This window comes from Hyaena hyaena, unplaced genomic scaffold (genome assembly GCF_003009895.1).
Source record: "Hyaena hyaena isolate Hyena2069 unplaced genomic scaffold, ASM300989v1 scaffold_58, whole genome shotgun sequence".
Lineage (NCBI taxonomy): Eukaryota > Metazoa > Chordata > Mammalia > Carnivora > Hyaenidae > Hyaena > Hyaena hyaena.
This window is the reverse complement of record NW_024080689.1, coordinates 2,330,334-2,345,193: the sequence shown is the minus strand read 5'-3', so window position 1 is coordinate 2,345,193 and position 14,860 is coordinate 2,330,334. Positions and strand designations below refer to the sequence as shown.

At 48.7% G+C, this 14,860-nt stretch overlaps 1 protein-coding gene across 2 annotated transcripts in view; it reads left to right on the top strand.

Annotated features, from left to right (window-relative positions):
- USP43 (ubiquitin specific peptidase 43) overlaps positions 1-14,860 on the top strand; it is a 58,170-nt gene that overhangs the window by 20,658 nt on the left and 22,652 nt on the right. For both annotated transcript variants that reach the window (XM_039231664.1, XM_039231663.1), the window contains exons 4-8: positions 5,128-5,220; positions 6,145-6,280; positions 8,861-8,996; positions 10,243-10,378; positions 12,581-12,692. In XM_039231664.1, coding sequence (XP_039087595.1) covers positions 5,128-5,220; positions 6,145-6,280; positions 8,861-8,996; positions 10,243-10,378; positions 12,581-12,692 — 613 coding nt within the window. The remainder of the gene's footprint in view (positions 1-5,127; positions 5,221-6,144; positions 6,281-8,860; positions 8,997-10,242; positions 10,379-12,580; positions 12,693-14,860) is intronic.

The following is a 14,860-nucleotide window of genomic DNA, read 5'->3' as shown; positions in this document are numbered from 1 at the left end:
GGACCCATGCCTCACGCTCAGCCACTTGCTAGAGCTGCTCACAGGACTCAGGCGAACAGTTGACTCGCTAGATCAGCAACTGCTTATAAAAGGATACAACTCCGAACAGCCAGATGGAAGAGAGGCAAGGTGTGTGGGAGGGGGTGCAGGGTGTCCGTGCCCTCTCAGGGTGCGCCACCCCCCAGCACCCCCACGTGTTCACCAGCCGCGAGTCTCTCCAAACCTCTCCTGCCAGCGTTTTTCTATAGGTGTGTGTGATTGATTACCTTGGTGTGATTGATTACACCATTGCTCCCTAGCGATTAATTCAACCTCTGGTCCCCTTTTCCTCCACTCGAGGTGGGGGTGGGGGGCAGAGCTGAAACTTCCAACTCTTCCCCCCCCCCAACTGTTTCCCCTGGCAACCAGCCCCCGCCCTCAGGGACCTGGGGCTATCCCCCAAAACCCCTCATTAACATAACAGGTGTGGTTGAAAGGGACTTGTCATGAATAACAAAAGACGGACCTTTTGCCTTTCTGACTCCATCTGTTAGGTAATTCCAAGAGGAATTACCTCTTGAGGAGCTCTGTGCCAGGAACTAGGTCCAAAACCAAGTATATATTTTCTTATTATAAATCACGGAATCACACGGCCTCTGATTGGCTTGGGATGAGTCAGGGCAGGATTCCTCAGCAACTGAGGTTTAAGCCGATCAGATATGTTAAAGACTGCAAGTGCTCTCTGGGTAAATTACTCTAGGACGATGAGTAAGAAGTGAGGTGTTCAAGCTAAAAAAAAAAAAAAAAAGTACCGGTGACAGCCAAAAATACGTGCGTTGTACCAGATAGTCTGTAGTCAAGAAAAAACACAGTCAGGGATGCCGGTCTAGGTGAGGGCTTGAACTCTGGGAGGCGATTTTTGGCAGTGGGCAGTGGGCACCAGCCCCAAGCCAGTGCTGGTCCCTGGGGTCCTGGGCACCCTGCACCCTTCCTCTCCACCAGGGAGGGCTTGCCGGGGATGGGAAGTTGCCGTGATTCCAGCCTTCTTCATGAAGTTAAAAGCTGGAGGATTTATTGTGTGTTAATTCAGAGACGCCTGTTCGGTGAGGTTCTCCCTTCCTTTTTTAGGGTGTTGGGTTTTCGACTTTGGCTGCAGAAGGAGGGACAGCATCAGGATGCTGGAGGTTACGGGCTACAGGGAAATGATCGGTTATTCCACATGGTTCAAACCACAACCTAAGAACCTCTGTGAACTTCATAACCACGATTGCTGCCTTGTTGGGAGTTCTGGCTGCAAGAGGGAAGCCGTGGGTGTGCACCTGCCCGGGTGTGCACCTGCCCGGGTGTGCACCTGCCCGGGTGTGCGCGCGCACATGCGCGCTTGTGTCTATGCGCATGCGCACCTGCGTGTATTCATTTCTTCACAGAAAAGTGAAATCTAGTCCCCATGGCAGGCAGCATTTCCCGTATGGCCGAGCGTTTTTTGAAGGCTTTCTCACAGCAGATCTCAGCGAGGTGACGTCTTTCTTGGGTGTCCTCAGATTCATCATTGCTGGTGGAGACATCAGGGCCTGTGTCCTGGGAGCAGCTGGCGCAGGCGTCTGAGGGGAGGGGGTGTGTCTTTGGCCTCAGGGAGGTCGGGGTAGGGCCTCCTGGGGGGGGGCGGGGCTCCCTTGTGAGCATTTGTCCCCTGGCGGAAAGCGAAGCGCAGTCCTGAGTCTCCTGTGCAGCTCACACGGTTGGATTTTGTATCAGAAGCAATTTGATGGAGTTTATGACACAAAATATATGGATATATGGGAAGGGGCTGGGGGGTGGGGGGGGGAGGTGAGGGAAACAAACCACAAGAGACTGCTTTTTTAAAATGTTTATTCTTAAGAGAGAGAGAGCAAGCAGGGGAGGGACAGAGAGAGAGAGAGAAAGGGAGACACAGTATCCGAAGCAGCCCCAGGCTTGGAGCTGTCAGCACAGAGCCTGACGTGGGGCTCGAACTCATGAACCGTGAGATCATGACCTGAGCCGGGGTCCGAGGCGTAACTGACTGAGGCACCCAGGCGCCTCCAGAGACTCTTAAGGACAGAGAACAAACTGAGGGTTGATGGAGGGAGGTGAGGGGTGGAGTGGACCAGATGGGGGATGGGTATTAAGGAGGGCACTTGTTGGGATGAGCACTGGGTGTTATATGTAAGTGATGAATCACTGGGTGTACTCCTGAGGGAGCCCGGAAGGGCAGCAGGGTGGCTTCCTGCCCCTCCCCTCCATCCTGTGCGAGCCTGGGGGACAATAGACAGGGCTGCGATTGATCTGCAGGGATGGTGAGGATGGACAGTCTGGAAGGTAGGTCTCCCGAGGCCACGTGTGGGGGTGGCTAAAGCCCAGACGCCCAGAGTCTTTTCTCTCCCTGGCCTGTGGGTCCCATTCACTCTGCCGTCATTGCTCATCTTTGAAAAACAGGTGTACTACACATCCTTTCTGTAGTCTGTTCTGAAGACCATATGTTTTGCTTAGCTTAGCTTTTGTGGGCTGAGCACAATGGATAACTCAAAGAAAAATCTCCCTTATCATGTGTTTACGTGCAAAAACGGGAATTTGGAATTTTCCCAGTGACAAAAATTCATCCTCCGGGCTTATATTAAATCTAGGTACATGGTGGGTAAAGGTAGGAGAAGGATCCAGAGAAACGGTGGCAGAGGGGACCCCACAAACGCCAGGTCCCCCTTCTGTCTGGAGCTCGATGCCTGATACACACCGTTTTTACCAAAATATTACCGTGGTTTCCCCAAAGGGGAATTTCCCAGAGTTACTGGGCATTAAATTCTCAGGTCTGTTTTCTGAAGTCATGGGTGGCGTGCTGCACCCTGGGACCCAGGAGAGCTGACCTGCTCTGGCCGGCTCTCTCAGGGCCACCTGGGCCAGCACCCTGAAATCCTCAGGCTTTCTTGCTTGTCTCTGGTTTTTCCCATTTGGTCTCCTCCCAAGGAAACTATTCCAGCTGGGCTGGTGCTCTCCGCGGGGACTCGGGAAGCCTGCCCGTGACCCCAGCCCCGGCTTCCCTGCTGACCAGTGTAAGAACACAGCCGGCAGCTGGGTGGTGTTCCTTGTTCCCGGGGAAGAAGGCAGCGTAGATTTTTAGGACACGGCACACAGCATACGGAAACCCCTTACGTCTTGGAAGCATCCAGAAATCTCTTATGATACGTCGTAGGATTAAGGAAATAAAACTGAAGTTTCTTAACCCGTGGGGAATATGAAAGTTGCACCTGACTTTCAGGGACCACACGCTTAAGTAAAGGAGTGCTAAGTTTGAAAGAGTTTTAAGAATATAAGTAAACTGTGTGTATGACTTCTCTGAAACAATTTTTTTTAACATCTATTCATTTTTGAGACACAGCGCGTGAGTGGGGGTGGGGCAGACAGATAGGGAGACACAGAATCCACGAAGCAGGCTCCAGGCTCAGAGCTGTCAGCACAGAGCCCAATCGATGCAGGGCTTGAACTCACGATCTGTGAGATTATGACATGAGCTGAAGTCGGGCGCTTAACCGACGGAGACACCCAGGCGCCCCCGAACTTCTCTGAAACAATTGATGTCCCTCATTCACTTATACAATCGACAGCAGGAACAGTGATGAGCATATACTCTGGAGCCTGAGCCTCGCTCTGCCGCTTAAGGGCTGTGTGTCCTTGGGACTGTTGCTTAACTTCTCTGTGCTTAGTCTTCTCGTTTGCCAAATGGGAATAATAGTGGCAGCTATGGGTAGTGAGTTATATGCACAGCGGTCGGAACGGCACCCAATGCATAGTAAATGCTGTTTTAACATTAACTATTTTGCCATCAGCTGCTTTTTTCTGAGCTCTGTTTCCTCACTGGTTCGACCGGGAGGATGGACTTCTCCGTGGTTCCATGTCCTGGCCCAACACTAGTTTCACCTGGGAGAGCAGGTCACATCCTGATGCCTGAGCCTCTCTCCCTGCCCCCCCTTGAGACAGGACCCATGGGAAAAAGGCCGAGGCATTTGCGTTTTGAGGAAAGCTCCCTCCGTGGTTCTGGAGCACAGAGAGGCTGAGCACCTGGGGACGAGATGGTCTCAAGGTGCCTTCCAGCTTGCGAGCCAGCAGGAGGTCTCTCTCTTGGGCGGGGGGGGGGGGGGGGGGGGGGGGGGGGGGGGGGTTAGCGTCCTGTCCTGTCCTGTTCTGGGTGCACTAACGTGTGCCATTAGACCTTTTCCCCTTCTTTGGAAAGTTGAGGTGAAAGTCCCATAAAATAAAAACCATTTAAAAGTGTACAGTTTTGGGGCGCCTGGGTGGCTCAGTCAGTAAGCAGCCGACTTAACTGACTGAGCTCAGGTCATGATCTCACCGTTTGTGGGTTGGAGCCCCGCGTCTGGCTCTGTACTGACAGCTCGGAGCCTGGAGCCTGCTTCGGATTCTGTGTCTCCCTCTCCCTGCCCCTTCCCTACTTGCATGCTTTCTCTCTTTTAAGAGTAAATAAACATTAAAAAATTTGTTTAAAAAAGCGTACAGTTTCGCAGCATGGATGTTCACAGTGCTGTGTAACCACCACCTCTGTCTAGCTCCTAACCATGTCCATCTCTGCAAAGAAAACTGGGTACTGGTAAAGCCCTCCTCCCTGCCCTGGCATCCTCCAGTCTGCTTTCTGTCTCATAGCTTTACCTATTCTGGAATTATCCATTTAGCCACTGATGGACATTTGGGTAGTTTCTACCCTTTGGCCACTGTGAATAAAGCTGTGGTGAACATTTGTGCACAACATTTGTATGAACACCTGTTGTTTTATTTTTTTTAATGTTTTATTTTTTGAGAGACACAGACAGGCAGAGCATGAGCAGGGGAGGGGCAGAGAGAGAGGGAGACAGAATCTGAAGCAGGCTCCAGGCTCTGAGCTGTCCGCACAGTGTGAGACACAGGGCTCGAACTCATGAACCGCGAGTTCATGACCTGAGCTGAAGTCGGATGCTTGACCGAATGAGCCACCCAGGCGCCCCTGAATGCCTCTTTTAAACCCTTTTTGGGAATGTACGTAGGCGGGGAATTGCTGGATCATATGGTAATTCTATACTTCACTTTTTAAGGGTCTTCACAGCTGCGCGTGATTGACCTTGAAACTCTTGTTTCTGGCCCTCACAGATCATCCTTGACCTGTCCCCACTGCCTGAAACAGAGCAACACCTTCGATCCTTTCCTGTGCGTGTCACTACCCATCCCCTTGCGCCAAACGAGGTACGTGAACTTGACTCTCGTCCTTAGTTGCTCCTGGGTACCTTCTGCCTTGGCACCGCAGCTCTGTCTGTCTGGCTTCTCAGCCAGCGTCTCTCTAGAAAGCAGCCTGGCAGAGCTGGTGACGTTCGGTTATTGAATGTTGACGCAGTGAAAGGTTACCGTGTCCCTTCTTTAGCCGCAGATGGGACTCTCCTCGGCACTTCCGTCTGTCGGCACCGTAGCTGGGCTTTCGTCTTTGGCCCAGTGGGAAGATGGCACGGGTCAGTCACTACTTCCTGGCAGACCAGGGGCAAGCCTGAAAAAAGAAAGAAAGAAAGAAAGAAATCTGTCGCCCGCTGCTTCTCCCTGCTTTGCTTCCAAATCCTTTTTGTGAAGGTGTCGGAAGACGCTTTCTTTCAGGAGCAGAGAAGAAGGGAAGGGTTGGTGTCCAAGGAGAGGAGAAAAGCGGAGGGTGGGGTTCAGCAAGAGGCACGGTGGGCCCGGCTTTTAAAAGCAAGAGGCACAAAGTGCAGGCTTTCCAGAAGCCCCGGTCGTAGCCAGTGACCGCTCAGGCACCTGGCCAATGTCTGCATCCTGGAAGTTCGGTGAGCACTGCGTTAGCGGGAGAGGCTCGACCGTTTTATATAACAGATTTCAAAGTTCGTTTTTGCTTAGGGTGATCTGTTTAACAAACAGAGCCTGGAGATCACAGATCTGTACTGTGATTCGTAATCAAATGCTTTTTATTTTTAGCTAGCCAGAATAATTCCCAGCGGAGACCCCAGGAGCTTTGGCTCTCCGCCGCCACCTGGTGACGGTTTACCTAAAGTACAGTTGACTCAACCGTGAAGCAGAGATTAGCCTGTGTCGGACTTTGACCCATGTCAGTGGTGTTAGCGGTTCACGTCCGTCCTTTAAGGATGTGGGCCCCTTCGTATTTTCCAGATTCTTGAGCGTCACCTTGGCCTTTTCCTCGAAGAGCCAGCGGTTCCTGCGGGTTGGCCTGGCCGTGCCAATCCTCAGCACAGTGGCAACCCTGAGGAAGATGGTCGCAGAGGAAGGCGGTGTCCCTGCGGATGAGGTGGGACGGAATTGGACGGAATTGCACGGGGGGCCTGGTGGCTGATGACTGGAACGCTAACTGGGCCAGCCTACTAGGGCTGTTGAGGCTGATTTCTGGTTCCCAGGTGACTCCCTTGTGACTCATGATGAGCTGCACCATGTGAGCCACGTGGTCGTGATTATGATCTTAGTAACTGCAACCCCAGCCAACCCTCCATAGTGTTTCCCAAGAGCTGGGCGCCATTTTGTAAACCTCATTCGTAGCCGATTTCTTCCTCGTCACCTTGCGAAGTCAGTACCCCAGTTACCCTCCTTCTACCAAGTGAGCCAAGAGAGGTTAAGTGACCCGCCCAAGGTCACACAGCTGGTAAGCAGCTGACCCAGGATTTAAATGCAGGTGGTCTGACTTCAGAGCCTGCGACACCACTCTGTGCTTTCTCTCCTGAGAATGGAAACTGAAGGGGCGATAAGTGAGAAATGAGGAGCTACCGAGGATGTGTGAGAGAGAAGAGTTAGGGAACATGGATGGCTATGGATTTACTGTGACTTTGAGGGCAGAACTCCCTCAAACAGTGACTCCCATGAAAGGGCGGGGTGGAGGTGACAGTGGTCAGCCGCCATGTAGCATAACGGGAGGAGTTTGGGATAGGGTTCTTCTTAGGACTCGGTCAGTCTCTAGTTTTCTCACCTTGGACAAAGGAAGCAATTGGTCCTCTGTGTCTTCAGCTGTAAAATGCAAACTTTACATTTCCCCGATGACCCCCGTGGCATTTTTTTTCAAATTAAAAAACAAAAGAAGTGGTTTAGCCTTTCTGTTTAGGAATAACGCACATACAGTAAAGGGTGCGTACCTTGAGGTTATAGTTTGTTGAGTTTTTATGTGCACATCCATCCGTGTAACCTCTGAGGTTACTCACTCTGTGGGCCCCTTCCTGCGTCCACCCAATCACTGCCTCTGGTCTCGTCAACATTTTCATGGGGATATCGAGCGGGGGAAAGTGTGTATCTTGCTTGGTGAACTCGAAGTGCTCTTTGTGTATATATTGAGAGAGAATAGGATGGGGGTGAGAGTTTGGGGAGAAAAATCACAGGGGGAAAAAATACCAAAAGGGGATGTCTGTGAGGTGCACTTTGCACAATTAAGAGTAAAAGAATTGTCAGGGATTTGAGAAGCGCGGTGTGTTTGTTTAGGAGGTAGGAATCCCTTGGGATTCCTAAGTGTACATGTGGGCATTTTGATGGGGACTTAAAATCTGTTTTGATATTTTAACGGGTGGCTTTCTTCCCCTCACATTATCTGTGATCATGGATATATTTGGATTTATTTGTATTCTCTTATTTTATGCTTTCTGTTGACCCTGATTTTTCTGTGTCCTTCCCCTCTCCTTTACTGCTTCTTTTCTATTGAGCAATTTTTATTACATTTCTTCTGGTTTGGAACATAAGTGTTATATTTCTATGCTTATTTAGTGGTTATCCTTAAAATGCCCACATGCATAATTAGCAACGTCTTATGTGATAAATCTTCCCAAACAACGCAAGGATATTGGTGTGCTTGAACCTCTCTTCACCTTTTTATTGTTGTGGATGGATATTATTGTCCAGTATTTTTTAAATGTTTATTTATTTATTTTGAGAGGGAAAGAAAGCATGAGTGCATGAGCGGAGGAGGGTCAGAGAGAGAGAGGGAGAGAGAATCCCAAGCAGGGATTCAGTGTGAAGCCCAGCACAGGGCTCGATTCCCTGACTATGAGATCATCACCTGAGCCAGTATCAAGAGTCCAACGCTCAACAGACTGAGCCACCCAGGCACTCCCTGATTGTCTGGTATTTTAATCTCTCCTCCCCTTTCTCCTGGTTGTAGAAATAGTACTAGTTGTTATTATTATGGATTTATATAGTCAGCGCATGTTTACATTTACTAATGTCTACCATTTTCTTTGCCTCATCATTTCTTCTTAAAACTCAAGATTTTTCTGGATTCTGTTTATTTGTTTGAATCCTGAAATGTGTCTCTTACAAGAGAATCTCCCAGCTAGTGTGCCTTGAATGGGTTAGATGTATTGAGATGTTGATCACTTCAGCCCTTGAAGTGACAGGGCCCTCAAGGTGGGTCACCCCTGTCTTCTTTGCTACAAGACCAACTTCTGCTTACCCCAGTGTTCCATAAAAATAGGTTCCACATATACCATGATGTGAAAAAAGTTGGCAAAACTACTTAGAAGTTCTTTCACTGGTGATCTATTAACATTGAATAATCTTAACTTTTAAACTGAAGAGAGCTTTATTTCATTGTCATTGCTTATATGATAGTTTAGCTGGGTATAAAATTTTTAAAAAATGCACACCCCCCCCCCAATTTTCTTTCCCCATCTCTACCCTCAGAACTTTGATATTCTATTGTTGCCATTGAGATATCTGTGGTCAATCTAACTGTTATACCTATTCTGTTTTATTATGAAAAATAAGTAGTGTTTTTCACCTAGAAGGGAGTTTCCTCTAGGGTAAAAGAGATGTTTGAGACTTTCAGTCACTTTTAGATTTCTTGTTTAAGTTTCCTTTGAGAAATCAAGAGGTAAAATTATCTTTGTTATTCTAGGTAATCTTGGTTGAACTATGTCCCAATGGATTCCAGCGGTCTTTCTTTGATGAAGAAGACCTGAATACCATTGCAGAGGGAGATAATGTGTATGCCTTCCATGCTCCTCCACCACCTAGCCAGGAGATGCTCTCAGGTGCGATAATGCTTTGCATAACTGTATTTGGATATTATAAGTTATACATTTGAGAGTGTACTCCTTGCGTGCTAAGGCATAAGGTGTTTAGTTTTTTAATTTGGACCTCTGATATTTGGTGTACAGATGGCTGATTGTTAAAAATTATCTAATCAGGGGTTCTCAAAACCTTGGTGAATATCAGCATCGTGGAAAGCTTGTTAAGGCAGAGGTGTGGGTCCTACATGCAGAGTTGCTGGCTGAGTAGGTCTGGGGCGGGACCCTAGAACTTGTCTATCTAACAGGTTCCCAAGGGTGCCACTGGTGCTGGACCTGGGACCACCCTTTGAGAGTCACTGTTCAGAATAGGTGCTGGGGTGCTCTTTGTCTTTAGGACTCTTGTAGTTCAAGGCCTGTGCTTGCTTGAAGTAAAATCTTTGCAGATTGGAGCAGTAGATGGCCAAAGAGGTTATTAAATGACTTTTGTTAACAACCCCGCTTCCTGATGCTTGCTTTTCCTGAACTTTGGACTGGCCTAGAAGGTCAGTATCTGACAGTCTTTCATGGCATTTCAGTTTACATTCTGGCCCAATTAGCTGGTCCAGAGGGCCCATATTTGGAGGACCCTGTGCCAGTGTTGCCGTATAGCTCAGGTGAAGCCTGTGCCCTTGGTCATAACCTCAGCCAGCCTAGGTGACAGGCCATGTGAACCAGGGGTCTGGTGTCTCTGAGTCAACAGGGAGTCCCTGCACCTGGAATCCAGAACAGGCCACTGGACCGGCCCCGATTGTGTTATAGTTCAACGAAAAGGCCTTCATTTTAGGTTCAGTCAAAGATAACGTAACACACCTGTGCTTTGAAAGTCAAATGTTCAGAACAGATTGGAAATTGAAGATTGTCTAATTCTTCCACATTCTCAAGGCTGAAGATTCTTACCTTCTATGTGTTCTTCTTTTGTTGGCTGAGAAAGCCAGAGCCAACTCATGGCTCTCTGATCAAGGCATAAAAGCAGCCCGAATCATTTTGGAGTGTTTTTCAGATTGGCTTTGGGAAGCATTCATTAAGACCCCTGCCCACTTTTTAATATTAGTGGCTGAATACAATGGCACATTCACTACCATGTATATGACCTTCCTACCAGGTACCTGACAGCAAAGGGCTCACATATCTTAATATCTCTTTCAAGATCGTGCCCCAGCGAATTCTTTAAGAATACAGTGTAATTCTCTCTCTCTCTCTCTCTCTCTCTCTCTCTCTCTCTCTCTAGCTCTTCCACCTGGTCTCTCCGTCTCCCCACGCTTGGCAGCCTGTGAGGGTAAGCGGTCACCCCCGCCTGCCCGTACCGAGACCAAGGTGCCAATCCTCTGCTGTAACTTGGTGGGGTCTGGGCAGCAGGCCAGCAGGTATGTTTAACTTCATCTTGTTTTTACATGATGACTGGGGTGCATAGACACAGACTTGGAATTCTGTGTAGAGTGATTCTCATTTGATAAAATCAAACATCCTTTCTCAAGGTTAGTCAACTAGGAGTACAGTACTTTCTGCTCAAGAGCATCATCGATAATTACCTTAAACAGATGGCAAACGAGGGGCACCTCGGGGGCTCAGTCGGTCAAGCGTCCGACTTTAGCTCAGGTCATGGTCTCATGGTTTGTGAGTTCAAGCCCCACGTCGGGCTCTGTGCTGACAGCTCGGAGCCTGGAGCCTGCTTCTGATTCTGTGTCTCCCTCTCTCTCTGCCCCTCCCCTGCTCACACTCTTGTCTCTCTTTCAAAAATACATAAAACTAAAAAAAAAGTTTTAATTATTAAAAATTATGATATAGGCTATAAGTAAAAAAAATTTTTTGAAGCCAAAAAAAATTGTAGTATGGACGGAAGAATATATATTTAAATCAATGTAACAGAATAGGCCAAAGTATAATTAAGTATTGATAAGAGTGGTATATTTCACATTATTAGTGAATGAATTATTCAGTACGTAAGGGGAGGATTAGTTTATTTCTTTATTTTATATAATCAATTTCTTTACTCCCACCATAGATTCGCATGTATACATTATAGATTGATTAAAGAGGTAATTCTAGAAAAGGAATCCATAAAACAGCTTGAAAATCATGTAGGGAAATACATATGTCTTTGGGTGGGGGACTATTTTAACACCTGAGGCAAGAGGCTATCAAGGAAAAGGCTAATGTTTTAGATGCACTTACCATTTTAAGCACAACCAAGGAGAAAATATATCACACGACAGATGAAGGGCTCATAGTCCATCGTGTAAAACCCAGCTCTGAAATTAGTGAGAGAGATACCCTTAGTAAAACGAGGCACAGAAATTAACATTAATTCACAGAAGAAATATAAGCACAGATTAAAACACTCAGCTTTGTCAGCAGTAGAAGACGTTCTAATTGCAATAGAAAGATGCTGTTCGGGGCGCCTGGGTGGCTTAGTCAGTTAAGCGTCCGACTTTCGCTTAGGTCATGATCTCGCGGTTCGTGGGTTTGAGCCCCTCGTCGGGCTCTGTGCTGACTGCCAGCTCAGAGCCTGGAGCCTGTTTCAGTCTGTGACTCCCTCTCTCTCTGACCCTGCCCTGCTCACTGTCTCTCTCTCTCTCTCCTAGAAATAAATAAAACATTTAAAAAAAAAGAAAGATGCTGTTCACCTTTGAGATGGGTAAAGGGCTTAGGAGACTAGATAATACTCATTCTGGGCCAGTGTCGAGGGAAGGGGGCCCAGGGCCCCCTGGTACGGTGGTGTGGCTTTTGTGGAGAGCAGGCTGGGCATGAATAGCTTTGGTCTTACACATCCGCCTCTGGAACTGTATCCCAAAGACACAACCAGTCACGGGCCCCCAGAGGTGTATGTGTAAGAATGTACGTGGCTCCTGCTATAAGCAGGCAACGTTCAAATTAAAAAGTGGGAAGCGGCCCAGACGCCTAACAGTAGAGAGTAAGGCCAGTAAACCGACAGAGGACAGCCCAGCGCCTCTGACCTTCCAGACACATCACCTCAGATCTGTGCTGTGTGTCAGCAAAGTGCATTCAGCAGCGTGACATTCCTATCCCACCGGAGCCTCATACAACCTTGCGTGGCCACAGGGCGGTCAATGGTTGGTGATTGGTCCAGTGGTACCCACGACCGAGCCGTGGAACTGTGGCCACGGCCACATGTGGCGTTCTTGGCACCACAGGCCTTCCCCGGTGTGTTCATCAGCTTGGGATACGGAAGAGATTCCCATTTATGAGAATATGCCCCGGATACACAAACCCTCCAGTGCGTCGGCTGGACTGGGCTCCTCTGGGTTCATCCTGCCCTGCTTTCCTCTGGCTCCCATGTTCTCCGACTCTGCCGTGGGGAAGGTGGCTTCCTGGCTGGGTGGTTGTATGCAGCCATGTCTCTCCGTGGCTTTGCATTTCTGGGCCGTCTGTGTAACCTAATGCGCCCGTTCGCAGTGATGCTTCTCGGAAGGGCACTTTTGTACTGTGCTGGGTGCTTGTCTCTTAACCCAATGGAGTGGTGGTCCTGACAGAGCAAGTGCTCGTGGTTGTTGAGTACTGTTGCTTTTTCTGTTGCTGAGATAACCCGATGACCTTGAATTTTTCAGGTTCGGTCCACCTTTCCTGATACGGGAAGACAGAGCCATTTCCTGGGTCCAGCTCCAGCAATGCATTCTCAGTAAGGCCCGCTATCTCATGAAAAGCGAGGCCCCCCTCCAGGTCAGTGTGTGTGTGTGTGTGTGTGTGTGTGTGTGTGTGTGCGTGTGTGTGTGTGTGTTGTGGGGGTTGGAGACAGGGGTAGGCATCTGGGGACAGACAAGAATTTGCTGTTAATGAGAGCGTTCAGGGGTGCCTGGGTGGCTCAGGTTGTTGAGTGTCCATCTTTGACTCAGGTCATGATCTCGCAGTCCATGAGTTCAAGTCCCACATCCGGCTCTGTGTTGACGGCTCAGAGCCGGGAGCCTGCTTTGGATTCTGTGTCTCCCTCTCTCTCTGGCCCTCCCCTGCTCATGCTCTCTCTCTCTCTGTCTGTCTCACAAAAATAAACATTTAAAAACATTTAAAAAAAAAAACCAACAAACTCAAGGCAAAACACTTCTTGGCCTTGCTCATTTTTTTATTCTCAGATTGGTAGTTTCCAAATAAAAACGATATGCGCTAAAACCATCCCTTATAGCCCCTAGAGTGTCGGAAAGTATTCCGATGGCTGCCTGGCACAGAAGACAATGGAATTTTGAGGGACAGGTCAGGAGCCTCAGAACGTTGATTCCCTCTGGCTGTTCTGTATGTAAGGACTTAAATCATTCATGCTCCTTCCTGCTCAGGGAAGACCATACGTTTGGTTCAGGATTTACGTGAAATAACACTTGGTCAAAGACCTTCTCTGCATCCGTACCCGCCTTTCTCCCTTCAAAGATTTTTTTTTTGCTCTGTGGACTGCCCAGGGGATCTGCCGCGATGCCTGAATTAGAGATTCTAACTTCTCTCGAAGTAGGTCAGAATCTCTCGTAATAGCTCCAGGCTTCCCCGATCTCTGTGCTCCTGATTTCTGCAAGTGGATGAAACTGCCTTGGTGTGATGGTGGGACTCCGCTGTCCTTCTCCACCTGGTCAACATGCACGTGACTTCAGCGCCTCTCCGGCCACTTAGTTTTCAGAAGCCCCTCGGGCAGTCAGCGGGGCCAGCTAAATGCTAACTGAGGCAACCTTGCCCTAGGGGTGCTTTTTTACAGAGTCCCTGGTAAACGCGTGGATGGACCTGATTCTCTGTAGGAATGACGTCTTCTGAATGGTCATGAGGTTCCTAGGGAAGCCTGTTCTTTTAACCCCGAATGCTTCTGTACCCTATTAAATCCTGCCTTGGGATGGTGATCATTTGAAAAGAACACATTGATGGGGCGCCTGGGTGGCTTAGTCGGTTAAGCGTCCGACTTTCGCTTGGGTCATGATCTCGCGGTTCGTGGGTTCGAGCCCCGCGTCGGGCTCTGTGCTGACTGCCAGCTCAGAGCCTGGAGCCTGTTTCAGTCTGTGACTCCCTCTCTCTCTGACCCTCTCCTGCTCATGCTGTCTCTATCTCTCTCCTAGAAATAAATAAAAACATTAAAAAAAAAAAAATTGAAAAGAACACATTGAGAAACCTTGACCTTGAGCTAAAGAGATTGAAAGTAGTGAAGGTTCGGGGTGCCTGGGTGGCTCTGTCGGTTGAGCGTCCGACTCTTGATTGAGGCTCAAGTCACGATCTCACCGTTTGTTGGTTTGAGCCCTGCATCAGGCTCTGCGGTGACACTGCAGAGCCTGCTTGGGATTCTGTCTCCCCCTCTCTCTGCCGCTCCCATGTTCTCTGTCTCTCAAAAAACAAAGAACTTAAAATAACCTAAAAAAGAAAACAAACAAACAAAAAAAAATAGCGGAGGTTCTGAAATGAATTTCCCTCGCTGCGAATAAAGGACAGGAGAACATCTTAGAAAAATGACCACTCTGGTGGACAGGATGAATTTGTACGAATCATGAAAAAAAAAAAGAGATGTATCATCGCCGAGGCGTTTATATGGTCACCCTGTAAACTTCCTTTGTGTGTAGACGGGATAAGCCACCTCCACTCAGTACTGGTGCCTTGATGGCGCTGATGCTGTAGCTGCCCAAATAGCAGGGCTCAATTAGGGAGAAGACCCCTCCCCCTCAACCCTGCGTCCCCAGATTTAAGAAACAGTCTCCTTAGGAATTGCAGCCTTCCGTGGCCAGCCCTGGCTCAAAGGCTCTGGAGTGAGCTCATTACCAGCAGTTGTTTTTGCCTTTGTTGAAGCCGCAGGCCAGCTAGAGTGGTGATGGCCCATCTGGGCACGCACCCTGAACTTCACAGTCAAGGCGCTTTAGAGCCCGGCTCTGATT